General features: G+C 66.2%; 5 protein-coding genes across 9 annotated transcripts; 1 reads left to right on the top strand and 4 right to left on the bottom strand.

Moving 5' to 3' along the window:
- Positions 1-873: 873 nt before the first annotated feature.
- Positions 874-3,367, top strand: NDUFV1 (NADH:ubiquinone oxidoreductase core subunit V1). 2 transcript variants are annotated; one of them, XM_075163544.1, is made up of 10 exons: positions 874-1,085; positions 1,182-1,264; positions 1,344-1,514; positions 1,601-1,784; positions 1,863-2,052; positions 2,230-2,442; positions 2,528-2,694; positions 2,767-2,848; positions 2,933-3,078; positions 3,154-3,367. In XM_075163544.1, exons 1-10 carry the CDS (start codon positions 1,032-1,034, stop codon positions 3,235-3,237), a joined length of 1,374 nt encoding a protein of 457 aa, XP_075019645.1. In that variant the 5' UTR covers positions 874-1,031; the 3' UTR covers positions 3,238-3,367. The 2 variants fall into 2 exon arrangements, with proteins under 2 accessions (XP_075019645.1, XP_075019644.1); XM_075163543.1 differs by having other exon boundaries at positions 938-1,085; positions 2,767-3,078.
- Positions 3,368-3,674: 307 nt separating this feature from the next.
- On the bottom strand, positions 3,675-5,277 carry NUDT8 (nudix hydrolase 8). The gene is given in 4 exon segments (XM_075163571.1): positions 3,675-4,286; positions 4,404-4,481; positions 4,846-5,000; positions 5,003-5,277. Coding segments are annotated over 4 exon segments (735 nt in total). The 5' UTR covers positions 5,250-5,277; the 3' UTR covers positions 3,675-4,031.
- A 1,228-nt stretch (positions 5,278-6,505) lies between these two features.
- On the bottom strand, positions 6,506-10,263 carry MTCH2 (mitochondrial carrier 2). Its single transcript, XM_075163566.1, has 13 exons — positions 10,046-10,263; positions 9,864-9,948; positions 9,650-9,756; positions 9,454-9,480; positions 9,111-9,164; positions 8,916-8,973; positions 8,744-8,795; positions 8,590-8,649; positions 7,930-8,023; positions 7,711-7,758; positions 7,234-7,301; positions 6,846-6,921; positions 6,506-6,704 (listed from the first exon to the last, which is right to left on the bottom strand). Exons 1-13 carry the CDS (start codon positions 10,130-10,132, stop codon positions 6,618-6,620), a joined length of 903 nt encoding a protein of 300 aa, XP_075019667.1. The 5' UTR covers positions 10,133-10,263; the 3' UTR covers positions 6,506-6,617.
- Positions 10,264-10,311: 48 nt separating this feature from the next.
- Positions 10,312-14,604, bottom strand: AGBL2 (AGBL carboxypeptidase 2). Its single transcript, XM_075163845.1, has 11 exons — positions 14,319-14,604; positions 14,110-14,238; positions 13,691-13,867; positions 13,275-13,605; positions 12,429-13,196; positions 12,187-12,349; positions 11,884-12,010; positions 11,689-11,786; positions 11,490-11,599; positions 11,110-11,413; positions 10,312-11,069 (listed from the first exon to the last, which is right to left on the bottom strand). The coding sequence occupies exons 1-11, from the start codon at positions 14,446-14,448 to the stop codon at positions 10,599-10,601; spliced, it is 2,808 nt and encodes a 935-aa protein (XP_075019946.1). The 5' UTR covers positions 14,449-14,604; the 3' UTR covers positions 10,312-10,598.
- A 140-nt stretch (positions 14,605-14,744) lies between these two features.
- Positions 14,745-27,014, bottom strand: FNBP4 (formin binding protein 4). 4 transcript variants are annotated; one of them, XM_075163516.1, is made up of 17 exons: positions 26,840-27,014; positions 26,546-26,626; positions 25,238-25,374; positions 24,944-25,133; positions 24,590-24,740; positions 24,382-24,505; positions 23,787-24,125; positions 23,198-23,408; positions 20,978-21,096; positions 18,355-18,459; positions 17,912-18,045; positions 17,490-17,587; positions 16,755-16,933; positions 16,091-16,321; positions 15,399-15,923; positions 15,141-15,298; positions 14,745-14,932 (listed from the first exon to the last, which is right to left on the bottom strand). In XM_075163516.1, exons 1-17 carry the CDS (start codon positions 26,961-26,963, stop codon positions 14,842-14,844), a joined length of 2,997 nt encoding a protein of 998 aa, XP_075019617.1. In that variant the 5' UTR covers positions 26,964-27,014; the 3' UTR covers positions 14,745-14,841. The 4 variants fall into 4 exon arrangements, with proteins under 4 accessions (XP_075019617.1, XP_075019620.1, XP_075019619.1 ...); XM_075163519.1 differs by having other exon boundaries at positions 20,978-21,093; positions 26,840-27,012; XM_075163518.1 differs by having other exon boundaries at positions 24,382-24,502; positions 26,840-27,012.
- Positions 27,015-27,368: the final 354 nt, after the last annotated feature.

Here is a 27,368-nt window from a genome sequence, read left to right as displayed (position 1 = left end):
GGCGCAGTCCTGGGGGCTGCCAGCCGGCCGGGGCGAGCCGGGGCGGGGAGGTGTGTGATAGCGGCCGTGGCTCCACGGGGATTTGAGGTTTTTATGGAATATCTGGGGATATGCAGGGCAGGCGGGGGGGGCGCCGCGCCCGCGCACACACATAATCCCCCGGATTATTCCCCGCTCACCCGCCCTGCTCCAGATGTGGGGAGCCGCCCAGCTGTTCCCGGCCCCCCAGCCTCCCCGCGGGGGCACTCGGACCCCCCGGCCCTGCCGTACCCCGGCCCTCTCCCCTGCCGCCGGTTACCTGCCCGAAAGCGGGGGGCAGTTGGGGCCCCAGCTCCTCGGCGGCCCACCGACACTCCGTGGGGAATGCGCCGCCTTGGCTGGGCCACCCCCGGCTCCCTGGGGTGCAGGCGGTGCCGGGGCCCCCCTGCCCCCCGAGCCGCAGGGTTGGGCGGAGGCGGCGGCCGCCCCGCTTGCAGGGGCTGTGCGGGAGGGAGGTGCCCTGGCCGGCCGGGGCCGCGGGGCTGCCGGCACCCCGCCGCTGGGGCCCACGGAAGAGGAAGAACATGCCACCCGCCGCCCGGTCTCGCCGCCGGCCCCCGCTCCCTCTCCCCACCCCCGGGCCCGGCGCTCGCCCCGGGCTCCCTCGCCGGGACGAGGCCACCGCTGGCGGGGGGCGGGGAGAAGGTGGCCCCAAACGGCGGAGCGGCCGGGGGCCCTGGGGCGGAGCGGTGCAGCCCCCCCGAGGTGCTGGGGGGGGCCGGGGGGGCGGCCGGGGGCCTCCGGTTTCAGCTCCCGAAACCCGACCCGGGCCCGGGCGCGGGGCACGTGGCAGCGCGGGCGCGGCGCCAGCCTGACCACGCCCTCTCATGGCAGCCACGCCCTCCGCCGGGTGACCACGCCCCTGTGACCGCGCCCCCCACCGCCGCGCCGCCGGCGCTCGGCGCTGACGTCACCGCTGGAGCGACGCTGCGGGGGCGCCTGAAGGTGACGGTGGTCCCGGTCCCGGTCCCGGTGCCGGTGCCCGCCCCGCCATGGCCGCCCGGCAGCTGCTGGCGCTGCGGCGCCTGCCCGCCGCCTCCTTCTCGGTGAGCGGGGACGGGGGGAGCGCCGGGGCGATCCGGGACGGGTCCCGCCGCTACCGATACCGGTGTTACCGGTGCTGAGTCCCTGTCTCCCCGCAGACGGCGCCCAAGAAGACGCAGTTCGGGTCCCTGCGGGACGAGGACCGGATCTTCACCAACCTCTACGGGCGGCACGACTGGAGGTGAGTACCGGGGGCGGGGGGCGGGGGGTCCCGGTGCGGCCTGTCCGTCCCGGTGCCACCGGCCGTGCCGTGCCCGCAGGCTGCAGGGCGCCCTGCGCCGCGGCGACTGGTACAAGACGAAGGAGATCCTGCTCAAGGGGGTGGACTGGATCCTCGGCGAGATCAAGGCCTCGGGGCTGCGGGGCCGCGGCGGCGCCGGCTTCCCCACCGGCCTCAAGTGGAGCTTCATGAACAAGCCCCCGGACGGCAGGTGAGACCGGCACCGGCACCGGCACCGGCAGCACCGCGGCCCCCTCCCCGCGGGGAGCCCGGCCCTGACGGCCCCCACCCCCCCAGGCCCAAGTACCTGGTGGTGAACGCGGACGAGGGGGAGCCGGGCACCTGTAAGGACCGGGAGATCATGCGCCACGACCCCCACAAGCTGGTGGAGGGCTGCCTGGTGGCGGGGCGCGCCATGGGCGCCCGCGCCGCCTACATCTACATCCGCGGCGAGTTCTACAACGAGGCCTCCAACCTGCAGGTGGGCAGCCAGGGGGGTGGGGGGCCTCGCCGGCGGGGAGGGGGAGCCCCCAGACCCACCCGTCCCTCCCCGCCGCAGGTGGCCATCCGGGAGGCCTACGAGGCCGGGCTGCTGGGGCGCGACGCCTGCGGCTCGGGGTACGCCTTCGACGTCTTCGTGGTGAGGGGCGCCGGAGCCTACATCTGCGGGGAGGAGACGGCGCTGATCGAGTCCATCGAGGGCAAGCAGGGCAAGCCACGCCTGAAGCCCCCCTTCCCCGCCGACGTGGGTACGTCCCCGGCCCTCCCCGCTTTGCCCCTGCCGCAACCGGCTCGCGGCAGCACAAGTCCCAGCTGCCACTCGAGAGCGGGGACAAAATGGCGGCCACAGGACAAAACCAGTCGTCCTCAGGCCGCCACCCTGCTGCAGACAGAGCGCGGCCGTTGAGAGCTCCCGCTGCTTCCAGGTGTCTTCGGCTGCCCCACCACGGTGGCCAACGTGGAGACGGTGGCGGTGGCCCCCACCATCTGCCGGCGGGGGGGCGCCTGGTTCGCCGGCTTCGGGCGGGAGCGCAACTCGGGGACGAAGCTCTTCAACATCTCGGGTCACGTCAACAACCCCTGCACCGTGGAGGAGGAGATGTCGGTGCCGCTGAAGGAGCTCATCGAGAAGCACGCCGGTAAGTGCCGTGGGCTGCCCCGCCAAGCCGCGCCGGGCCGGCGCTGGGCCCGGCTCAGCCCATCCTGTGCCCCCCTCTCTGTCAGGGGGTGTCCGCGGGGGCTGGGACAACCTGCTGGCCGTCATCCCGGGGGGCTCCTCCACGCCGCTGCTCCCCAAGTCGGTGTGCGAGACCGTGCTGATGGACTTCGATTCCCTGGTGCAGGCGCAGAGCGGGCTCGGCACGGCCGCTGTCATTGTCATGGACAAATCGGTAAGGGAGGAGCCCCCCCCCCCCAGCCCCCTGGTGCCGCGGCAGGGCCCTCACCCTCCCCTCCCTCCCCAGACCGACGTCATTAAAGCCATCGCTCGCCTCATTGAGTTTTACAAGCACGAGAGCTGCGGGCAGTGCACCCCGTGCCGGGAAGGTGAGTGCGGGGCCGGGGCGGGCGGGGGGCCACGGGGTGGGGGGGCCGCACTGCCGGCCCCTCACGGCCTTCCCATCCCCGCAGGCGTCGACTGGATGAACAAGGTCATGGCGCGGTTCGTGCAGGGCAACGCGCAGGCGGCCGAGATCGACGCGCTGTGGGAGATCAGCAAGCAGATCGAGGGCCACACCATCTGCGCCCTGGGCGACGGCGCGGCCTGGCCTGTGCAGGTGGGGGGGGATTTCGGGCTGGGAGCAGGGTCTGGGGGGGGCAGTGGCCCCGTTAACTCCATCCCGTTTGCGCAGGGTCTCATCCGCCATTTCCGACCAGAGCTGGAGGAGAGGATGCGGCGCTACGGGGAGGCCAAAGCCCGAGCGGCATCGGCGTGAGGAGCCAGTGGCGGATCAAGGGCTGCCAGCGGTGGTGGCCCTGCCATTTGCTGCCCGGGGGGGCTTCTTGGGGGCAAGGGGCTTCTCGCAGCAGTTGGGGGGTCCTCAATAAACACTGCTGTGCTCACGAGCTTCTCTCTCTGCTGGAGCGGGGCAGGAGTAGGTGTAAAATGGGGGGAAGGGGCTCCCGGGGGTTTGTGGGGTGGACTGGAGCAGGTGATCCCCAGGGAGTGGGGGATCACACAGCCGGGGTCTAGATCCCCCCAGCCTGGAGATCCTGGCTTTCCATGAGACTCCATGTCCCCTCTCTGGGGCTGGGCAGGGGGGAGAGGCAGAGGTTGTGGGGCAGCACCAAGCAGCGGGGTATTACACGGCCACATGTCCCTCCCTGGGGACCCCGTACTCCCTGTCACCACCGCGGCAGCTCCTGCCTGTGCTGGTGCCAGGGGGACAGCTGTCGTTTCCCCCCCGCCGCGGTGCTGGCACCGACGCCGCTGACTTGGAGGCTGTGGCACAAGTGGTTCAAAAAAACGTGGCTTTTTTTTTGCTAAATCACAGTGTGTGACATCAGCCGTTGGCGCGTGGAGCCCGGCGGGCAGCAGCACCAATGGGGGACGGTGCGGTTTCCCCGCGGCAGCCCCCTCCCGCCCATCCCCGTGTGCACGGCAAGGCCTACAGGCGCCCTGCCCGACAGAAGAAGCCGCACAACCGAAGCACGGGGAGAGCTCCGCCTGTACACCCCCCCCTGCAAAACCACCACCCTGGCACCTGGGGCCACCCAGTCCCCTCCCGTGTCAGGCCGAGCCCCCCCCGAGGGGCCGGGCCGAGGGGCGGCGGGCCACCATGTGGGCCTTCCTGCGGTAACGGTCGGGCGCCAGCAGCTCCAGGGTCAGCTCAGTGATGATGGCCGTCAGCCCCCAGACCTTGTGGGGGCCGTTGAGGAAGACGGGCAGGGTGTAGCCGTAGCGGCCGGCGGTGCGGAAGTGGGTGTAGCCCTGGTTCTCCTCCCGCAGCAGGTGAGCCAGTGGCAGGGTGAAGACCTCCTCCACCTGCCGGCACAGGCGGCGAGGGGGTGGCCGGGGCTGACTGCCGCGGCGTCACCGGGGGAGCCGGGGAAGGGGGTGTGCGCCCCAGGCAGGGGACGTGGCCGGTACGGGGTCACCCACCTCATCAGGGTTGGGGGTCAGTGTCAAGTCCTCCAGGGGCCCCAGGTTGGCCACGACGGGAGCCACCATCTGTCCCTGCTGGAAGGTGCATCAGCAAGGGATGGGGGTGACAACTCCCCCCTCCCCAAAGTGCCACCCGCTCACCTTGACCCCCTGCACCCCACCCTGACACCCGTTGTGTGTCTGTCACCCAACACCCCCCTTGCCTGCAGCCAGTGCCCCATGCCCCTGTCACCATGTCCCTGCCACCCTGCCCTCGTGTCCTTGTCACCCCCTGTCCTTGTGACCTCGGTGTCCCCAGCCACTCTCTGCCGCCAGACACCCTCCGCCCCCCCCGCCCCCCCGACCCCATCCCCTGTCCCGGTGTCCTGTCACCTCGTCCGCCGGCGCCCACCCCCCGTGTCCGCGTCCCGTCCCGTCCCCGGTGCCCGGTCCCCGGTACCCGGTCGGGCAGCGGCCGCAGCTGCCCCCAGACGCTCGGGGCGGCCAGCGCCAGCCCCAGCTCCTCCCGCGTCTCCCGCAGCGCCGTGGCCACCGCGTCGCCGTCCGCCGGGTCCCGCCGCCCCCCGGGGAAGCTGCAAGAGCCAACGGCACCGTCAGGGCCGGGCCGGCCCCGGTGCCCGCTCCCCGCCGCCGGTACCTGACGTCGCCGCTGTGGGGGCCGCCCAGGCGGCGGGAGCGCAGCGTGAAGAGCAGCGCGGGGCGGCCGCGCACCGAACACAGCGGCACCAGCACCGCCGCCGCCGCCGCCCCCCGCCGCCCCGCCGCCGCCAGCCGCGCCCGGCACCGCCGCTCGCTCCCGCTGCTCAGGAACCCCCCGCCACCGCCCGCACCGGCCTCCGCCATGGCGGCGGCACGGGAGGGCGGGGAGGACGTCCGGGACCGGCCGGCACCGCCTCCCCGAGCCCGCCCCCGGGTGCCCTTCGCCAACGGGTGTGGGACAGCCCCGCCCGGTGCGCGACCCCGCTGCCGGGTGCGCGACCCCGCTGCTGGGCGTGCAGGCGCCGCTCCAGCCGTGCAACCCTCCCGCTGCACGTGCAACAGCTCCCACCGGGTGTGCAACAGCCCCTACTCGGTGTGCAACCCTCTCGCCGGGTGTGCAACAACCCCGCCGGGTGCGCGAGCCCTGCTCCAGCTGTGCCACCCTGCACGCAGCCCCCCCCGCGCTGGGTGTGCAACTCTCCATCCAGCTGTGCAGCCCCCCCTCCAGCTGTGCAGCCCCCCACCGGGTGTGCAACCCTCTGACGGGGTGTGCAACCCCCCTCCGCCACCACCTTTTCACAGCCCAGGTGTGCCACCATCCCTCCCCGTCACCAGCTGCGTGTCCCCTCTTACCTGGTGGTGCCGTGACACCCCCACGGGTGCCGCACCCTGGGAACCCCGACAGCGGGATCGACCCCATCTCCTTCCCCGCCATTACGGCCCCAAGAGGGAGTGAGGGAGGGGAAACTGAGGCACGCGAGTGGAGGCCTTTGGGCAGCGCTCTCCTCCTGGGGCCCTGCCACCACCCACGCCGCTGCCCCGCAATTATCCCCAGCCGTTAACGAACGGCCTCCGACCCCGCCCAGGCTGGGGGCAGCCCGTGAGGTAGTTGGGGCTGTCGCTCCCCCAGCGCCTGTGACGCTGGTACAGCCCGTCTTTAAAACAAGCGGTTATTTGTGAGAGGGTGACGGTTCCGGGCGCCGCGATCTCGCAGGGGAATTTCCTCTGTCGAAACAGCTGAAACTGGGTCCAAGGCCGGGAAAAGGCTCCTGGGGCGTCACCACGGGAAGCGGGAGAGGGATTTCTGCCGGCGGATTTGCCGGGCAGCCTCGGCAACACCCACGCTTTCAGGTTAAAGACCAGACACAGGCGCCGGTCCCCGTGGGGACAGAAGGACGGACGTGACGATGTCTGATGTCTCATGGGACCGATCCAGTGCCCAGCCCGGCCGACCACACCCACGGGGAACTGTGCGGACACCAGGGCTGGATAAACCACAGGGGAATAGGGAATAACAGGGACAGCGCTCCAGTGGCTGGATCAGGGAGGGAACACTAGAGACCAGCCAGCCCCCCCCAGGAAGCCCCCGGCCCCACGACAGACACTCTCACACGTCCACCTTCATCTCTCAGCATTAAATGATTTTTAAAAAACTGTATAGAAATCACCACTCATAATTCCTGGCCTCCGGAGCCCAGCATCAGCTTCACGACTCCCTTCTCGGTTCCAGCTTCAGCGAAACCTCCTCTCCTCCCACACGTATCGCTTCCCTGCGGGCACCTTGCGGAAAAACAGGCTGTTCCCTCGGCTCATGTTGCCCTGGAAGGGGGAGACGACCACCGCTGGGTGAGTCAGGGCTGCCCGGAGCCCCGGCGCGGCCCCCCCAGCCCCGCAGGGCTCCCACCCGGCTCTTCTCCACGGCCAGGCGGCATCCTGGCGCTGCCGGCTCCGGCCACTTACCTCCCTGTGCAGCTGGCTCCAGCAATCCAGCCAGGAGGAGTAGGTGGGCGCGTAGGGAAGGAGGCCCCCAGCCAGCCTGGGGAAGAGAGGGGAGACCCACGGGAAATTATTTCCACCCAGGGCCGAGCCAGCGGGGTAAGACCCGTCCCCTCTGCAGCTTCACGCTGGGCTGAACCCCAAAATGGCTCTTTCAAGGCCCCACACGTCCCCCTCGCCGCAGCGCTACCGACGAGGCATCAACCCCACAGCGAGTTTAAAACCTCTTTGCCATCCGGGAGCTTCGGAAAGGCAGTTTCGGGAGCTGATCCGGCACGGAGGGACGTGGCTGTCGCCCACGCCAGCCCCCACCTCGGCCGGGCAGGGGGGCAGGAGGCGCCGGCAGACTCACCCGCAGTTATTAACGGCCATCAGGTTGGAGACCAGCACGAAGGGGTAGGTCAGCATGCTGGCGAAGAACTGCAAAGGAGAGCAGGGCTGGTCAGCAGCGGCCTGCGGCCCCCGCGGGGATCTCCCCACTTCCCTCCACGTGGGAAGAACAAGCCCCAAAAGACCCCCTCCCCCCTCCCGGAAGGGAGCCGTCTCCCGCAGGCTCCGTGCGGGGCCAGGCTACGCGGAGGCAAGGCCGTGAGCCCACGGGCGCGCAGAGCCACGCGCCTCCTCCACGGAGCGTTCCCTCCCCCGTGGGCTGATCCCTCCGGAGCGCGGGGCAGCGCCCGGCTCTGCTCCCCAGCCCAGCGGCCGCAGGACAGGCGGGGTTACAGGAACACACCATTTCCCCGGGGAAAGAGGATTCAATTCTCTTCTCCCTCCCCGCAGGGAGACAGCGTCACACACGCGGGTGTACACACACACGGGCTGTACTCACTCCAGTGACTGCCTGTGAGTAGCTCTTCATCTCAGCCATGGTTGAGACCTGCGGGAGGAGAAAAGGCCCCTTCAACCCCCACGGAGCCGCACTGCCACCCCGAAGTGGGGCCCTGCCTGTCCCCCGAGCCTCCCCTGTCCCTCCCTGCTGTCAACTCAGCACCAGCGACGCTGCCCCCAGCCCGCCCCGGGCCCCCCGAGCAGGGCGCGGAGCCCGTACCCCGTTCTCCAGCGCGTACGTGTTGATGAGGTAGGCCAGCATGTTGCAGAGCCAGAGCGAAAGGATGTCCCCGAGGAGCCGGGGGATGAGGCCGCTGAAAGAGAAGAGGCAGCGGGAACATGAGCCAAGGGCAGGTCAGGGAACAGCCGGGGAGAGCTGGGGAACGGCCGGCTGGGAACGGGAGGGAACGGCCGGCTGGGAACGGGAGGGAACGGCCATTCCAAAGGGGAACTCCCAGCCCCAGGAGCAGGGATGCTCGGACAAGCGGTTCCAAGAGGACGCGGGCGCAGAGGGGAGCTGCTGGAGGGACCCAAAACACCCCCGCACCGGTGCTCCCGGGGAAGGGTTATTACACCTTTGCTCTGTTTTAATGTCCCCAGGCACTGGATGTCACCCACGCGACCCAGGGCCGGTGGCTACGAGGCGCGGACTTGCTGGATCCGCGCCGGGAAGCCCCCCGGGGAGGGCAGAACGGGAAACCGCGCGCCCCAGCAGCGGCTGAGCTCAGGGCAGAGCGCTTCTCGAGCCCGGCGAGACGGGAGAGCAGAGCTGCGGCGCCGCAGCCGGAGGGAGAAGTAACACCCGAGCGGCGAGCAAGGCCCGGGGATTTTGGGGAGGGATCCCGCTGCCCCCCCTGAGGCCCCTATTGTCAGCACTCACGCGAAAAAGCCCAGGACGCCCTCCTCTCGGTAAATCGTGGCGAAAGCGCTTAGTGTCCCGCTGGGCCGGGGAGGAAGAGGAGAGCGCCGCGGTCAGAGGGGGCCCTGCGGGCGGGCAGCCCCCCCGCGGCAGCCCCCAGCCCCCCGCCCCGTACCTGTACTTGGTCTCGCGGCCGATGAACTGCACCATGCAGCGCAGGGTGATCACTGCGGGCAGAGACAGGCGGCGCGGGGGTCAGCGGGGGGCACAGGGACACCCCGGGGTGACACAGGCGCCCGTCACTCGGGTCACCAGGCCCGTGCACCGGCTACGGGGCAGGCACCTACCGTGAAAGGGGTGGGTGATGAGCGTGGCGGCGGAGCGAGCGACCATCTCTCGGGAGGTCTGGGGAGAAACGGGCTGTCAGGGGGAGGGGGCCGGGGGACGTGGCCAGCAGCGGTCAGGGCAGGAGCAAACCCAGTGGCGCCGGCATCGTACCGAGCCCCTCTCACACCCAGCACCCTCCTCCTCCTCTTCCTCACCTCCTTGAGGACCTGCTCCAACGAGGACACAGGCTCCTTCTTGCTGGCTCCAGGCTAGTGAGGGAAAGAGCCATCAGGTGGGGAACAGCCCCCCGAAAGGCACCGCTCCCTCCCCACCACCCCTGAAAGGACCCATCGCCCCCAGCGTGGGCTCGGCAGCCCCCCGGCCCCGCCAGAGCCCTCTGTGCCACACACGTCTCCCCGGGGGCAGTGCTCGACGGCGGGCTGCCTCTGCCCGCAGCCGCGGGGGCACAGGGGGAGCAGGGAGAGTGGGAGGGAGACATGGAGGGAGAGCGGGAGGGATGGAGGGAGGATTCACCGGGGGCCGCGGCCTTGCACCTACCTCAGCCTGCTCGGCCTCCTGGTACCGCTGTGGAGGAAGGGGCAGGGTTAGCGCAGCCGCGGGGACGGGGGAGGCCCTGCCAGCGCTGCAGGGACACGCCAACGCCGAAGCAGCGAGACACAGGGTCTCCGTGTCCCCAGCGCCCTCCGCAGAGCCCCCCCGGGGCCGGTGGCGACGTCCCCCCACTCCCCGGTACCTGCAGCACTTTGCCGTGCACGACGGTGCCGATGGCGCTGGAGCAGAGGCGGGGGGTGAGGCCTTTGAAGAGTCCCGCTCTTCCATCAACCTTCACGATGTGCTTGGCTGGGGACAGCGGGGACCCATCAGGCCACGCAGGACCCCCCACGGGGGACCCCCACGCAACCACCGGTCCCGCGGGGCAGGGAGCCGCGCCGCCGGGGCAGACTCACCGTAAGCGAAGAGGCCGGGCAGCTGGTAGACCTGGCGCCCGAAGATGTTCCTCCCCAGGGTGGGCGGCAGCGGCTCGTACCCCACCTGCGGCGGGGACAGGCAGCCTGCAGCCGCCGCCGGTACCGGGCCCTGTGCCCACCCCCCGCCGCCCCCCAGCTCTCGGTTACCGGCCCCCCCTTACCTGCACCAGCACTTTCACGTACATGAGGGGCTGCGAGAGCACGGTCAGCCCCGAGCCCAGCAGCACCTGCGAGGCCGCGTCCGCCATGGTGCCGCCCCGGCGTCACGGCCCAGAAGGACACCGTCGCCGCTTCCGCTTCCGCCCTCCCGGTACTTCCGGCGCGCCCGCCAATCGCTTCCGGCCGGAGGGGTGGCTCCCGCCGGGTCGCCATGGCAACAAGGGAGCGTCACCGTGGCGACGGGGTCTGAGGCGTCTCCGCGGCCTACAGGCCTGAGGCGTCGCCATGGCAACGGGGCGTGCGGCACCCGCGGGGCCTGAGGCCTCGCCGCGGCCTGCAGGCCTGAGGTGACGTCATAGCGACGGGTCTGAGGTGACGTCATGGCGACGGCGCCTGCGGCACCAAGGGAGCCTGCAGGGCCTGAGGCACCGCCACGGTGGCAGGGCCTGGGCCTGGGCAGCCTCTGGGCAGGCCGGAGGGCCGGAGGCCAAGGAGGAGCCCCGGGGACACGGCACGATGGAAACACCACGCAGAGGCACGGCCGCGGCACCGCCTTTAATCCCGAGCACAGGCGCAGCAGCGCGGGGCGGCGGGTGGCAAGGCCCTGCCGGGGGCTGTGAGGCGGGGACGCGCCCTGCGCCTGCGGGCAGCAGCTGCCTGCCCGCCCCGCTGCCCGCCCCGCCGCCGGGCCGGCCCTGTTTCGGCTCCCGGGGCTGTATCCTGTAAGGAATCACCGGTGACACTGGGGCGGTGGGTGCGCGGCGGCGGCCGACGGCGTGACACCGTGCTTCTGCCACCATCCGGCTGAGACCCCCCCACGGCAGCGTGGCGGCCGTCCCCCGCTCCAGCTGCACTGGGAATGGGCACACCAGAGCCGGCTCCGGGCTCCTCTCCCACCGCGCTGCCTCGCCTCAGGGTGCCGGGGAGAGCTGGCTGCCTGCGGGTCCTGGAGGGCACTGGCCTGGCCTGGGGGATCACAGAAGAGGGGTTAGATCCCAGGGGTGCTGGCACCAGGCTGGGACAGCTCTGGGGACAGGCGTCCCTGCAGGACTGTCTCCTCTGGGACTTGGTGGACCGTGCTCTTGGGCCCAGGCTTACCGGGACACTGGCACGGCTCTGGTAGACAGCATTTGTTTGGTGCGGGGCATTCCTCGCTCTCCGGCTCTGCAGCCGCTTCCTCCTCTGTTGCTCCAGCTGTGCCAGGTGGCAAAGTGGTGCTGGAGCATCCGCAACCCGCGACACCTCGCGCCTCCCCGGCGCTTTGTCCCTCCCGCCCCAAAAGCAGTGGCACCCGGGGACTCACTGGCTGGGCCGGGCTGTGGAGGTGAGCTGGGGGCCCGTCGGACACAGAGCTGTCGGAGCCACTGGTGCTGTGTGGGGAAGACGACCGCCTGCAGCCGCTGCCGGCACCGCGGGGCTCTGCGGGCCAGCACGGCCGGGACGTACCTGGACTCGAGCTCCGAGGGGGAGACGTCGCTCCAGCTGCTGCTGGAGCCCGGCTCCCGGCCCAGCCGCTGCCGCAGCAGCACGTCCACTTCCAATAGGCACTGCTGGAACTGTGGGACAGAGCCAGCGTCACCGCAGCCCCCCTACGGCACTGGGACTGGCCAGGCTGCTGTGGTTTGAGCCGCAGCTGCTGGCCCACCTTGGCAGGATGGGGGTCGCAGAAGTCAAGCAGGGTGTCACAGAGGTGGTAGCCCAGCGACTTGAGGTCCTCCACGGTGAAGTGCGAGCTCCTCCCGCCTGGAGGGGACAGGGGACAATGAAACAAGCGGCGGCTTTCTCAACCCGGGGACCGACAGCGCGCCGTCACCCCGCAACGTGCGGCGGCCCTTCTCACCCAGCGTGGAGCCGCCGAAGGCCACCTCCATGGTGTAGCTGTTGGAGACGCCCATGCGCCACATGACCACCCTGCCCGTCCCCGCTTTGCTCTTCTGCACCTTGAACTTGCAGCTGGGGAAGGAGAACTGGGGCCAGCCCGGGGGTCAGCACAGCGGGGGGATGTGTCCCCCTCCCCAGCCCCGCAGGGACACCACGGCGGCGCCTTGTGAAGCGGCACGGTGGCCACACCCTGCGTCACCAGCCGGTGTCACCGTGAAGCTGAGTGAGGTGCCGCTCCCCAGCTGGCTTCAGAGCGTCCCACCTTGTCGGGGGCGTTTTTGCTCAGCATCAGGGGGAAGACGCGCTGCTGCAGCCGTGGCCTGGTGCCGGCCCCGCCGCCGTCGCAGCCATACATGAAGACGTTGTTCTTCCGGCTGTGCCCGTGGAAGTCGCAGTACAGCACCACCTCCCGCTCCGCCAGCACCCTGCGCGCATTGGGATACAGCCACCGGCACCACCGTGGGAGCGGCACCGTCCTGCCAGCTCCCCGCGCCCCCACCTCACCTCTCCACCATGGCCCGCAGGTGCCACACGCCGGGGAAGGAGCCGCGGAGCGCCGTCCCGTAAGCCCTGTTGGGGTCCCGGCCCGCCAGGGAGCAGCGGGAGTTGCCCACCACCACCCCGTCGGGGTTGAGCATGGGCACCACCTTGAAGACGAAGAGCCGACGCAGGAGCTGGGCGTCGGCGTGGGCGCTGAGGAGGAAGTCGAGGAAGCCCCGCATGGCCCAGGAGCCGCCGCTTTCCCCGGGGTGCACGCGGGCACTCAGCACCACCACCCGCTTGGCCGCCACGCCGGCGGGGCTGGTGATGGTCAGCAGGTAGATGGTGTTGCCGGCCAGGCTGCGGCACAGCGCCCGCACCGCGCAGTACCGCGAGCGCACCGGGTCGCCCATCAGCGCCCGCAGATAGCGCTGCAGGTCGGAGTAGGTGTAGGGGTAGGAGTGGGCGAAGAAGCAGGTGTCGCCGTCGTGGGGGAAGCGCGCCGTCCAGGAGAGGCGGAAGGCAGCCGGCTCCTCCCTGCTGCCGCCCTGGTAGTAGCGGACGTTGGCCCCAACCCGGCGCCAGCCGATGCCGCGGCTCTGGGCGTCCCGCTGGGAGTAGAGCAGCGGCTGCATGCCCTCGCCATAGAGGCTCTTGGGCTTCGCCAGGTTGGCGATGGTGAAGCGGTAGAGAGGGTCTCGCCGGGTGTTTTGGACGCGGAAGTAGAACCACTGGGTGTGCTTGGCAGTGTACAGGTCCGGCCGCAGCGTCAGCACGTACTCAAAAGGGCCCCTGCACGGCGGGAGGGGCCATGCTCCGGCTCCCGGCCCCGCCACCGCCCCCCCCGCTGCCCCCCGGCCCCTCTCTTACACCTTGACAGCTTTCTGGAGGTTGCCGCTCTCGAAGCGGGACTCGAAGAGCAGCGTGGTGTCCTGGGGACCCTCCAAGGGGGTGGCCGGCGAGGAGAGGGGGCCCGGGGCCCCCCCAACCCGAGCGTGGGTGAAGCAGGAGCCTTGGGGTGCTGTGGGGGGACGGCAATGGGGGCTCAGGGAGACTGAGGAGGCACCTGGGGGTGCTGCCTGCTCCCCGCTACCTGGGCTGAGGTGGTAGACGACGGTGCCCTGCTTCTCGCCGAGGGCGGCCGGGGCCCACTCGTGGCCTGTGGGCTGGCAGAAGGGCTCCGGTTCTGGGGGGACCCACTCTGGAGTGGGGGGGATAAAGACAGGCACTGTGGGCGTAACAGGGGTCCGGCGCAGGGGCGGGGGGCGGGGGGAGTGCTCCCTCACCGATGTGCTCGATCGTCTCCTTGATGACTTCGCACTCGACGGGCCAGTGTGGAGCGGGCAGGGGTCCCCGCACCGAGGGAAGGGCAAAGAGAGCCCGTGGCTCCCCCAGGGACCTGCGGTGCCGCGCAGAGGGGACCGGCGTGCCCTGGCCAGGGGCCGGCTCCGGCACCCCGGGGGCTGCAAGGGGACCAGGAGGGGCTGGGGGGCTCCGGTGCGCTCCCAGCTCCACCATGGCAGAGATGAGGGAGTCCAGGCTGGCAGGGTTGGGGTGGGGACATCCCCCAAAACCACCCACCACCCCCAAGGCAGGGACAGGGAGAGGATCCCCGCACTCTCCGCTCCAGGACACAGCTCCAGGCCCTGGGGCAGCACCGACCCCAGTGCCGGGGGGCTGCGGGGGGCGAGGGGGTCTCACTCACAGCTTGGCTCCTGCCCAGGACCCCGCGGCCAGCTGGCATCGGCGCTGCCCGTGCCAGGCACCTCGACAGGGTGCTGCTCGGAGGGGCCCCCCAGGGACGTGGGGCTCTTCTGCCTGCCCGTCTTTTGGCCTTGGGGAGAGCACCGCTGCAGCCCAAAGAGCTGGGGACCGAGGGGACACGGCCAGGGCCCCGCCGCGGCCAGGGCTCACCTCGGAAGTAGCCATAGTAGCGCAGGTGGCTGCGCATGAAGCTGTCATAGGGCTCGGGGACCAGTCCTGCGCCAAACCCCCCCAGTGTCCCCTCCCCGACCCGGGCAGCAGGGCGTCCCGAGGGCCGCATGGCTGCGAGAGGCCCGGCAAGACCTTTCTCCAGTGCTGGCAGCGCCAGGGACCGGGGACGCGGTCGCTGAGCAACCGGCCAGCAGTGGGGAGGGACAGGGCGGTTCCAGAGCTGAGCTGGGAAAGGAGCCAGAGGGATTTCGTTATCCTGGCAGACACCCAGGAGAGCGGGGCCACAAAGGGCCCCCACGGTGTCAGACCGAGCCGGGGCCACGGCGCGCGCCGGCCCCAAACTGCCCCCGGCCTCCTGCTGCTGCGGCAGGGGCAGGGACAGCCCCCGCTGAACCGGACGGCACGTCCCAAACTGCTACAATTTATTGGACAACGGTCAAGTGAAGGGCTCGGAACTGTACATCTGTAAAAAAAAAAAAAAAAAAAAAAAGCGTGGCGCGCCTCATGTGCTCGACGCGGTTTTCCTCCGCTTCAGCCGCGCTCGCCAGTCCTCCGGCAGCGCCTCGAAGTTGGCGTTCCTCTCCGCCATGCCACTGCGGGGACAAAACGGGATGTCAGTGCCCGGGCAGCGGAAGGCGACGGTCCCCATCACCCTCGTGAGACCCCCGGGGCCAGAGATGCAGATCCCCACCCTCTGCCTTTACATGGGGCAAGGAAATGTCCCCCCCGGGAGGAGCCGAGCCGGGCAATGCGCCACGGGGATGCACTGCCGGCGCCGGGGCAGCCTCCCAGGGCCCGTACCTCATCAGCTGCTGCTGCTTCCACTCCTCAATGCGCCGCTGGGCAGTGGTCTCCCGGTCCTCCTCGCTGGAGCTGGAGTTCTCCTCCTCATCCAGCTCCCGCTGGATGCTCTGCCACTTCTTCACCAGCGACGGCATCTTCGTCTTGCCCTTCTTGCCCTGTGCCAGAAACGCAAAAGGCCATGGTGAGGGAGGCTGGAAAGGGAGGAGAGGGTGCCCAGCGCGACGGCGAGGGACTGGCGCAAGAGCACCCGCCTACCTTGTCCTTCCGCCCCTTCCTCGGCTTCTCCTTCTCCGGCGGCGGCGGCGCCTTGGGGGCGGGAGGTGGGGGCGTCTGGGGGGGCGGCGGGGGAGGCGGCTGCTCGGCAGTGCCGGCAGCGGGCAGGGCTCCTCGCGCCGGGGCCGGCTGCACGGTGGCAGCGGCGAGGCTGACGGGCGCGGCGCACTCCGAGTAGCTCATGACGGAAGGCGCGGCGGGCGTCGTCACGCCCAGGTAGCCGGACTGCAGGCCCAGCGCGGCGGGCTGAGGGCCGGCGTGGCCCGGCGCGATGCGGAGGTTGGGGTGGCCCTGGATCTCGCCCTGCAGCCGCTGGCGCGGCCTCAGGGAGGCGAGGGGCACGGCCGAAGGCTGGTACTTGCCGGCGGCCATCAGGGGCTGGCTGTAGATGACGGGGCAGCTGCCGATGGTGGCCGTTCGCTGCATCAGCCCCGGGCTCATATCCACAGCTTTCCTCTTCTGCGGCTTGGCGGAGAGCAGCGGGGCCGGGCTCGGCTCAACGGCGCCCTGGAGGAGAGTGCCGAGGTGAACACCGAGCCGGGAGGGACGTGGCCCCCAGGTCTGGCCGTATGAGCGCCCTTCCGTGCCCCCTCCCCGGGTTCATACGTGCCAGGCGTGGGGTGGTGGGACCGGCTGAGCCCCAGCTTCGCCCAGCTGCCGGCACCGCCGCTCACCTGGCTGCTGCTGGCAGCTGGGCGCAGGAGAGGCTTCAGGGGAGCGTCTTCTTCCGTTCCCGGGGCGGGCGGCTCCTCACCCCCCTCGTCTTCCATCTCCACTTCCTGGATCTCGCCATCTTCTCCGGGAGGCGGGGGCGGCGGGGGCGGCGGCGGGGGCGAGTCCGGTGGAGGCGGAGGCGGCGGAGGCATTTCCAAAGGCAAAGGAGGTTGGAGGACCGGGACAGAGGACTGAAGCAGAGTCCAAAATGGAGTGAGCGGCATGAGAGACGTAGCAGGAACTTGGCCTGAGAAGGATTCTTTACAAAGGGAGCCTGAAGAATACATATTGACACAGGCTTGAAAACCCACGCTACGGACCGCGCTGCCTGCTCCTGCCCGCTGGGCCCTGCCTGGGAGCGGGCAGGCAGAGCTCAGGCCACGGGCTCGAATGACGAGTTGCACGCCGCCTTCCCCAACACCGCCACGCCGCCTAAAACCGATGGGGACAGCTCGGACGCAGGAGCGGCGCTTGTCCCGGCTTTGCTAAAGCCACTGCAAGATGCCCGGGGAGGAAGGCCGGCGCCACCGCGTACCGCGGCAGCGCTTGGCGGGGCCCCACAACACCCCACTTCAGGACCCCCCCAACCGTAGCGACTCCCCCCTTCCCGCTCCCGTGTTGTACCTGTGGAGCGCTCGGCGGGGTCCCCGGTGCGCTCTCCTTTGTCTTTTGGAGGTGGTTTAGGAGGACCGTCGGCTTTTCTGTCGGTGGTCCGCTGTCCCTCCTCTTCGTCCTCCCCGTCGGGGAACTCCCATTGCGACTCTCCTGAGCGCTCGTTAACATAGAAATAGCGTCTATGCTCCCTAAATCACAAGAAAGAGAAGGAGGCTTTAGATTCCCTCCCCCGCCACCGACACTCCGAGGCGGGCCTGCCCACGACAGCGGTGCGCTCTCGCAGGGAAGACCCTCCGCAGCAGGGCTGCCGCTCTCCCAAACGCAACAAACAACTTTGAGGACAGAGGCAGGAGAGGCCCGAGCCGGCTCGCTCAAAGCTATTTGCGTTGCTGGCTGCGTGAACGTCGCCCTGAGCCCCCCGCTCCGAGGGAGGGGAGGGCTGAGAAAGCAGGCCAGCGCGCAGCAGAGCGACGTCTCGCTAGCATCGGGACTTTCAGCCGCCACCTTGGCTGAAAGTCGCCCTCCAAGAAGAGGCACCGGGGAACAGCCCAATGGAGAGAAGCGGCTGCCCCCCTACCCCGTGGTGCGCGGAGGTCGCTTTTATGATACTCTTGGTGTCAAACACACAGTGAATGCTAGAGAGAGGGAGCGGATCTGGGAGCTGAAAAACAAAAGAGCAAAGATTTCAAACAAAGGAAAATTAATCAAGAAAGCCAAATAGACAAAGAAATGTTTGGGTCTGACCTGCTGGCAGGAGACAGAAATCTTGTTCTTCGTTCCGTCGATGAGTTGAAGTTTGTCCTTTGTCAGAGCTGTTGGTCAGAAGAGGTGATCCAGAGATCCTGCAAAGTTCACAGAGCTCTCGCATGCGCGACCCCCCAGGCCCGCCCTCCACAGCGCTTTACACTCGCGAGAGTGAACACCAGCTCTGTCCGATCAGGAAATCAGCTCCGTCTCAAAGCACTGAGCACTCCGTTTGGATCCTCCAGTTTGGTGGCTGGCCCAAACTCTGCGAGTGCCGGACGTTTCTCTGCCTGCCCAGCACTGCTAACAGAAGCTGCTCTCAGTCTCCGAGAGGGACGGCGCCACGTCGTCGGGTGGTGATGGTCACAAATCATGTCTGAGATGTCAGAGATGAAAGGTGAGAAAGGTAGGAGAGCGCGTACCTGTCCCAGTGGCAGGACCAGCCTTTAGGGGTGGCGTTTATTTCGTATTGTTTTAGCTGTTCGGCTGCGTCTTGGAGTTTGCGTTTGAGGTAGTTTCCATTGAGAGCACCTTCTCGCCAGTCTGCAATGCGGGTCTAGAGGGCAAGAACCGGGGGAAGCCGTTGAGGGAGGCTGCAAGCGGCCCTCGGGACAGGACTCGAGGTCCGGGAGGCTCCCTTACAGCACGGGACTCGGGGGGCCCAGGAGGAAGACACCGCCTCCGCGCAAAGCCATGCTCGCCCCCCGCGGAGGAAGGGCCCTGCAGGAGGCAGGCGGGCGGGCGCGCGGCGCGGTGCAGTGCTGCCGCGGCCACGAGGTTCACGCAGCACCGGCGCTCGAGCGGCGGACAGTATTTGATCCGCTTCAGAACAGAAGGCCGGAGCGAGGGGCGAAGGCTCGGTTACCTCTGTCTGCAACAGCAACATGTGGAAGTTGGAGATAGATTGTCTGTTGATGCCCAGGAACTCCAATTTACTAGTCAGAGTATTTGCCAGCTCTCCGATCTGAAACTGCCAGGGAGAAAGGGGAGAGTAAAGAGCTGCCCTCGGGTAGTGTCACCAGGCTGCTGCGGCCCCGCGGCTCCAGGCCTTCCCCGGCAAACAGGACTCCGGACCGCCCGCGGCCCCTCAGCCTGGCGGGACTGGGACGTGCCACCCTGAACGTGTGCGCCTGTCACCCCCTCCTTTAAGCCCCGCTAGCTCCTGCGCCCCAGGGATGGGGTCGGTGTGGGGTGGCAGGACGACACCTCCTCTGTAGCCGCGGGAGGTGCCAGCGAACCCCAACGCCTTCACGCGGACCCTTCCCTACTCCCAGCGCTTCTCGGCGCGGTCACCACTCCGCATCAGCCGAAGAAGGATACGGGCTCGGTCTGCTTTGGCGCCCCAGCTCTGGAGTTACAGCAGAGCAATCGCCAGGCCATAAAGCGTTAAATATAATACTTCAACCATTTCTCAAAGGAAATGGGCCAGGATATAATTTCAGACTTTGTAAATCGCCGCTTTCCTGAGGAACTAGCTGGAAAGCACGGGAGAGAGGTAACAGCTCTGGATTTACTCCCGAGCACAGAGAGCATTTACGTTAAGATTCAGGCCAGCCTGCAGCGACCACCGTTACTCAACCCCAGCGTCCCGCGGGAGTGCAACCTCCACGTCGGGCACTGCACAGGGGGACGGGGATCCCCCGTGTCAATCCCCCTGACTGAGGGGGCTGCATGAAAGCAGCTACAAGCCAGACAGCAGTCAAGGGCAGAAAGAGGGTGGACGCCTGCAAGCGGCATCACGACTGCTTTAAGGAGGGCTCTAAAAAAGTCTTTTTTCCTTCACTCTTCAGAAAAGGCTTCGGAAGGTCCCCAAAGCCGACAACACAGCGTCTGTCTCCAGAGAGGGGGACGGGCCAGACAGACAAGACAGAGAAGCCCGAGGCAGGGAAATGAATTCCCGCGTTAACGTGGCTACAGAGAAGCCAGGGAAGATCCCACAGCAGAGGGTGACTTCGCAGCGGTGGACCCGGCGGATCTCCTGCAAACCAGAGAGCTGGCAGAAGAGAGATTACCCCGAACCGATGAAGCAAACGGTACCGATTACCCGAGGAGACGGCATTCCTCCAACAGCTCTAAAGGGATCCTGCATGGGAAAGCACCACGCTACAGCACACAGTCCGTCACAGAGCACCGCCAGTACCAGGAGAAAAGGGGACAGCAAATGTGACAGCTTAAAAGGCTTTTGGCGGCCATCTGGGGCACAGCGGCCAACGAGCGTGGTCCTGCTGCAGGCTGCTTTTTTTTTAAAAAAATTAATTAAATTTTAAAAATCAGACAAGCCTCGTATAGATGCTATACTGAAGGAGGTTTTGGGCAGGGAACATCACATCTCAAAACTCTACTAGAGTCCTTTTACAGGAGATGCTAAATCTGTCACGAGGACAATGACGAAGTCCTCCCCTTTCACACTGGAAAAATGTTTAAGTGGTGGGAAACGAGGGCAGGACCAGAGGTCAGCTTTTGCTGCAGGTTTCCACCGGGGTTCTACCATGAGCCGGCAATTCCCCATCCGTAAACCATCTGGCACAGGGAGGTGACAACATTTGCTAACGAAACTAGATTACTCAGGAGCCAAATTTAACGCTGCAGGAGATCTCAGGTAACGAGCGACCAGGGAATCAAAAGGACAAATCGAAAAGATCTCCCTTGCTACTCTGTGTAACTGTGACCGAGAGCCTGTAGCTCCGCCTGTCACTACTATGGCTCAGGAAGGGGCTCTGGGAATCGTTCAGCCGCAGCCAAAAAGAGCAAACCAAGGCTCGGAAGAGAAAATATCAGCACGATGCTGCCAAAATCCCCAGGGCTTCCCCAGTTTGCATCTAACAACTTCCAAGAGTCATGCCGGGCGAAGGGCAGTGCAACAGGTACCGGCAGCCTCCAGACACAGAGAGATTACGGACGAGGAGTCTTCAGCCTGGAAACGGGACGACTGAACGGGCACGTGCCAGAGGACTGTAACATCGTTATTGGTGAAAAGAAAGTCAAGACAAAAGCGTTTGCTCTCTCTCATGACCAGACCCAGGGCTCAGTCTTTATCCCCCCCACACCCCCTTTATTTTTCTTTTCTTTTTTTTAAAACACTTAAGCCTTTGCTACTGGCTCCTGCTGGGGACAGGACACTGGGCTGCAGAGATGCTGGCCCAATCCTGCACGGCCGTTCTTTCTCAGGGCCAGCTGCTCTTGCAGCCGCGCTGGGATCTGAGGTTTACAGCTTCGGCAGGGGTACAGTGCTGTCCCGCTGGCAGTGCGGGAGGCGGACAAGGTCGCTCCAGCTGGGCCAAACCCACAGCCCAAAGCTCAGGTGTCCCCGCAAGCTGGTGGTGTCCCCTGGGCAGGGGTGGCCAAGGGAGCCAGCGCGTCCCTCCGCACTGCCGGCGGCACGGCGAGCCCCTGGGAGAGCAGCGAACTGGCCAGGGCTGAGCGCCCAGCCGTGTCCCTCACGCGAGCTGGGACGGATCTCACCGACACGCACCTCTGCGCCTCCTTACCTTTAGGTCCTGCTCCTCCTCTTCTATTTTTGGTGCCCCTTGTGCTTTTGCTTTCTCCTGGGGCTCCTCAGACTCTGCCTCTTTGTCTGAATTCGCATCAACTGCTTCTGTGCTCGCTGCTGCAGGAGAAGAAACGAAAGGTGAGCCCTTCTCCCACCACCGCCACGGCGCTGCCAACAGCCGGCTGGAGACACCGTGCCGGGGAGCCAAAGCCGCTGCAGGAGAGGGCACGGAGAGAGCCAGGGCCTCTTTCCTACAGGAGCCAGCGACAAGAGCCTGAAATTAAAAAGGAGAGAGGGTCACTGCCTCTTGTGTTTTGATGGTGAGGGTCCTTCCAGAAGGACAGCACGGGAAGCAGAGAATTACAGCTGCTACAGCGCAAGGAAGGAGGAACAGCCTGGAGCACAGGGGTTAAAGGAAGCGTGGAGAGAGCGAACCGCCAGGCAGGAAATCATTAAACTCCAGCGGTTTGATAATTTGTCAAGAAAAGGAGGATTAAATAAGTTGAGACAATTGTCAAAGACCAAAGAGCTCCCAAAAAGTTGTCGAGACGGTAAGGTTTTGCCTCTGCCTCATCACAGGACAGTGGTGACCAATTCCCTGTCCAAGCGACAAATTCCAGGCAGGGAAGTTTTGCGAGGGACTCCTATCAGAAGCCCTTGGGGGGGAAAAAAAAAAAAACACAACACATTCCTGGTGTGCCCTGGCGCTGAAGGGCAGGACAATTCCCTCAATCACCCTCCAGCAGCAGAGGGCTCAACTTCAAACAGGTTATTTTAGAGTTAACAGCTTCCTGTTCCCCAGGTTAAGTGGGAAAGCAGCACTGCTGGGAAGAGCTGGCTCCAGGGACGTTCTGCTCGCGAGCCTGCGAGGCACAAGGCAAAGCCCTCCGCAGGAAAACCATCCCTCAGAGCCAGCCTGGACAAACACTGCCGCCGACTTAACGCCAGGCCTGCCATCCAGATCACACCTCTGCCTGAAGCAGATGCACTTTAGGGCCGCATCAACCCCGTTTTGGGGCAGGCACCGTCTCCCACTTCAGCAGGACGCAGCCTGCTCCGGGCTCAGGGCACTTTTGTACCAGTTTTTCCAGGGAAAAGCAGTTGTCTCTCATTCAGCCAGCTTTCTGGGCCAGAGGGGCTGCCTCCCTCTTTGCCGTGAGGCAGGCAGCTGGCCTGAAGCCTCGTGCCGGGGAGGGACCGGCACATCTGGGAGCCGGGGTGCCAGGCACAGGCTGTTCTCTCAAATGCTGTGGCCAGCGCTTTTTGGGGAGCGCAGCTCTAGAGAGGCTGGGGAGGACAGGAGGGTCGGCGCAGGCAGCGAAGCACGGGCTGTAGCGGAGCGCTAACAGCTGTATCGCGTGATTTCCCCAAGGCAGTAAGTTTAGGCGATGCTCTGCAACATCCACTGAACTGCTCTTAACATGTATTTGACAACATCTGAAAGACCACGTATTTGTACGTGTATTTGACATGTATTTGACAACAGCCTCTGAAAGACCACGGCTGTACCAGACAAAGCAGAGTGTTAACAGCAACGCGAGCTCTGCCGAGGGGTTGTTGTTGCTCGAGTGACATATCCAACACACGCCTGGTATCAAACAACCCTTACATGAACCAGGTCTTCCTCGCAGCGAGGTCCTACGCACCAAGCGCGGAGCCTCTCGGGGAACACCTCGCCCAACTGAAATTTGGCGACTGTTACCAGGCAGCTTAGAAACACAACTTGAAAAGAGGAAGGGAACAGCTCCCCATGTACCACGGTTAGGATTTATAATGTTGGGAGGAAAGCGGAAGGCGGTGGGGCGTGAAGCAGCCGTTCTCACGCTTCCATGTTCCTTCTCCTGATACAGTGTTGAGTACGGGCACTCTATTTATTTTCCTGATAGAAGTGTTGAATATGGGCGCTCTCCTGTTTACGCCCTTTAATTAGGATAAAGGAGAGAATCTGGCAGAGCGTCAGCGTATCCCCACGCTGCCCTGAGCCCGTGAGACTCGCGCTGCCGGCTGCGAGCTCGGCCATGTGACAGCCACCCCTCTGGGCTCGTCCCCTGCCCGGCACACGTACCTCACCGCCCGTCCCGGCTTCTCTATGCGCCGCGTGGGGCTCTGCGGGCTCCAGGCGCCCCGTGCATCTTCGGGGGAAGGAGACCCCGGCGGGAGAGGGCTGCGGCCTTTCCAAACACCCGCTCCTCCCTCCGAAGGGAGCCTTTCCAATTACCTGCTTCTCCTGCTTCCGGGCTCTCCCGGCCCGTTTTGCTGGAGCCTCGACTCGCAGATTCGGGGCTGGCGGCTCCGACAAACAGTTTCCATTTCCCTCGCTTGGAGGCCAGCCTGCGGGTTGCATCCTGCGAGGCCGATTGGCTCCCATCGGAGAGCGGGCTGGAGCCCGAAACGCTGCCATCGCCTTCCTCCAAGGCACGCAGCTCTGCCTGCCAAGAGACACGACAGCGAGCGGCACTTCAGGGACCTGAGCCTCCTCCGAAGAGCAGCGGTGGTTACAAGTCACCCGTGAAAGAAGAGCAAACAGCTGCTCTAATCAGGGCACCGCGTTAACAGCAGCAAAGACGGAGCAAGAGTTTGCCAATGGCTGCTGACTCGTCAGCAGAGCATCCGTGTGAAGCTACGGCTGATTAGTGCCCAGATCTATATGGAGCCCAAGCCCGTATAGGAGCAGCATGGGAAAGGCAGTGTCGCTCTCCCAGAGGAGGCAGGACAGAGACGCAAACGTCTGCTGCTCCCGGTTTATTTCCAGCTGTTCCTCAACTGCACGTGCGGCCTTATTTCCGTGACAAAAATGCTTCCCTTACCTTCTTTCTCTCCAGCACCATCTCCAGCTCAAGGGTGTCTTGCTCCTCCTCTTCCTCAGCGCTCTCCCCCGACTGCACCACGCTGCACAGATCCTCCTGCAGCGTGTCTTCCAGGGGGTCCCTGCTGGGCTCCGGCTCTTCGGGGGCAGCCGCCACCTCTTCAGCTTTCGCCTCCTCTTCCGGGGGCGGCTCGACTTCCTCTTTGCAGATCACCTTTCTCCTCCAGCGCTCCTCTTCCTCCTTCACCACATCGGGCAGGAGCGGTGCCAGGAGGGCTGCAGCCACCCCTTTCTTCTCCTCCTCGCTGTTGGAGAGGGCCTGCACGCCCTCGTTCACTTCCTGCAGGTCGAGCTCCGTGTGAGCTTTCCGGCAGCAGCCACGGCTCCCTGCCCCCTCACCCCAGCCCTACACCCTCCCCAAGCAGCGAAGGAGACCGCAGCCCGCAGAGGAAGGAGCCCAGGCGACCCCATGCTGACAGGGCCCCTCTTCGGGCTGCAAACAGAGCAGAGTGACCCACCCACTGCCGAGGAAGCCCAAAGGGGTGCCTACAAGCCCTGTGGCAACCAGAACCCGGAGCTCAGCGCGTCTGACTGACCTTCTTCACCTCCCGCTTGGCAAGGCTGGCCCCGCGGCTGACGCTGCCCGGGGCAGCCCCCTTCTCCTGGGGGTACAGCTCGGCAGCCGCTACGAAGCTGCCGTTGGCGCCTGCCACGGTGCTGCTGAGGAAGAGGAGCGGGAGTGAAGGGCGGGCTCGGGGACAACGTCCCGGCGCCTCCCCTCGCAGGGCCGGGGGTCTCACCCACCTGTGCTGGTAGTGCTGCAGGCCCTGGACCTGCGTCGCCAGGTACTGCGGCAGCTCCCAGGTCACCTCGTTGCTCTGGGTGTTCCAGTAATAGTAGCAGCCGGTGTTCTCGTCCCACACCTCCTGCCAGTCGCCCATCTCCAGCTCCCCCACTGCCGGGGGGACAAGGACAGGCCGTCACCCACGGGACACGCAGAGCCTGCGTCCCACCGCCAGCTGGACCGCTTCCCCAGGCAGTTGTCACCCCCCTTCCCCGGTGTCAACCACTTGTCACCGCCCTCAGCTCCCTTTGGTGAGCAAAGGGGGGGACAGCAGCCCCCTGAGACAGGCGCAGTGCCCCCGCCCAGGCGCTCACCTCCCGCCAGCGAGCACTGGGTGTCGTACTGCCACTCCGGGGCCGGCGCAGAGCCCGCGCCGTTGGCGGTGCCCGCGGACTGGCCCGAGCCCGACTCCTTCGGCTCCGGGCGCGGAGGCGTGGGGGGCGGCGCGGAGGCAGCGGAAGTGGGCTCGGCGGGCTGTGGAGGAGCCGTGATGGCATCGATCTCCTGTGAAAACAACATCCCAACGTGAATTTCAAATCCCAGGGGAGGCAAAAGCAAAGTCAAAGCGCTTATCGGCCACCCCCCTCCCTCCCCGGAGCCGCACTAACCGCCAGGAAGTTTGCCAGCGTGCTGTCAATGTCTGCCGAATTGTTTCCATTTGCGTCTGCGGAACGGGCCGATTTCTCCGGGGTTTCACCCTCCTCATCGTCGCTGTCTGCGTAGGCACCGAGCAGACACAAGCCTCCTGGCCGGGGGGGAGCAGTGGACCCTCAGCGAGGGGGGGCACAGTGCAGCACGCCTGCCTCCGAGCCACCAGCGCGGCTCCTCCTGCCGCCGCAGGGAAGCAGATCCAAACCCCCCACCCCGAATCGGGTGGTCCTGCCGTCACCCCGCTAATCCCCGCTGCGAGGGGGGGAGCAGCCCCACAGGAAGCGGCAGGGCCGGCTTGGGGGGATGGGCACCCCCCTCCCGTGGGCGTTCAAGGGAAAAACGCCGCCCCTCCCTCTTCAAAACATCCATGGGGACATATCTCCTGACCCCCAAAATCAGGGGGGGACCAGCCCCCCAACCACACCAGGAGTGACAAATACCCTCCCCGGGGAAAAAAAGAAACAACGGAACAACACTAGGAGGAAAAAACAATTCCCCACCCCTGAAAAAAAAACTGGGGGGAGGGGGGGGAATATCATATCCTGCCTGCAAACCACAGAGCAGGAGTCACCACTCCCCAAAATGCTAGTATTTTAATATTATGTACAAGCTATTAATAGGTAATAACAGTAATAGACAAGAAAGAAATCACCTCTTCCTTCCCCCAGAAAAATAAGCACTGGGCAGAAAAATATCTCCTAACCCAAATTTTTAAGGCGAGAAATCATCTCCCCATCAAAAATCACTTGGGGGGGCTCCCACATCACACCACCACCCCAAAAACAGTAAAATGGGGGCAATAACCCTGCTCCCCCCCAAAAAAAATTGGGGGGGATGACCCCACTCCCCCTGATAAAAGGCACTTAAATGGGGTAATCATCCTACCTCAATAATAAATTATAAAAAGCACTTCATGAGGAGCAATCACTCCCCTGAAAAAAAACCACCAAAACAATTAAAAAGGGGGCAATCACCTAAAAAGAAATTATCTAGGAAGGGGTTAATTATCCCCTCTTAAAAAAAAAAAGTACTTAAAGGGGGACAATCAGCCCGCCTCAAAAAAAAAAAAAAAAAGGACTTGAGGAGAGGGGAACAACCACAGCCCCCTCCACAAAAAACCAAACATTTAGAAGAAAAAAAACACCTTTTTTTTTTAGGAAAATTAGGTGCTTGGGGACCCTCTTCCCCTAAAAAAAAGGGCACACCCCTTCATTTTTTTAAGGGGGGGGGATTTATGTCTTGCGTCTCCCCGAGGGGTCTCGTACCTGTGGGCTTGACGGCGGCGGGCGCGGGGGGCGGCGGGTTGGGCGCGCTGCGGGGGGGCTCCGCCACCGCTTCGGGCTCGTCTGTGAGGGAAGAGCCGTTAGAGACGGGGGGGGCTGAGGCCGGGGGAGGCGGGGGGGGGGACCCGGGGCGGGGCGGAGCCCCCCCCCGCGCCCCCCCCGCCTCCGGTACCGCCACTAGGCCGCAGCGCTACGAGGAGGCCGCGCCGAGGCCTCCACAAGGCCGCGCCCCGCCAACAAAGCGCCCCCCCCATCCCCATCCCCTTCCGCCGTTACCCGGCTCGGAACCCGAGTCGGCCCCTTCAGCCGGCGGTACCGCCGCCTCGTCGCGGCGAGGACCGGGAGGGGAGAGCTGGAGGATGGGCCGGCGGCCCGGCGCGGCGCGGGATTTCTTCCCCATGGCGGAGGCGGCCGCAGGCGGCGGGAGCGGCGCCTCAGGGCTGCGGCCGCGCCTGCGCGCTGGGAGGGAAGGGCGGGGCTGGTGCGTGCTGCGTCACGGCGCGGAGGAGGCGGGGCGTGGAGGGAGCTCCGCCCCCGGCTGAGAGCATTGCCCCGCCCCTCGGGATGGGGGCTCTCGCCTGCCATTGGAGCCTATAGCCCGGTCCTGCCTATAGCCCGGTGCTGCCCTTTGAGCCTATAGCCTGGTCCTGCCCTATAGCGCGGTCCTGCCCGTTGAGCCTATAGCCCGGTGCTGCCCTATAGCCCGGTGCTGCCTGTTGAGCCTATAGCACAGTGCTGCCCTTTGAGCCTATAGCCTGGTCCTGCCCTATAGCACGGTGCTGCTCCTTTGGGATATAGCTCCATC

Source organism: Calonectris borealis, chromosome 14 (assembly GCF_964195595.1).
Source record: "Calonectris borealis chromosome 14, bCalBor7.hap1.2, whole genome shotgun sequence".
Taxonomy (NCBI): domain Eukaryota; kingdom Metazoa; phylum Chordata; class Aves; order Procellariiformes; family Procellariidae; genus Calonectris; species Calonectris borealis.
The sequence above is the reverse complement of the archived record's forward strand: the minus strand, read 5'-3'. Positions and strand labels throughout refer to the sequence as shown.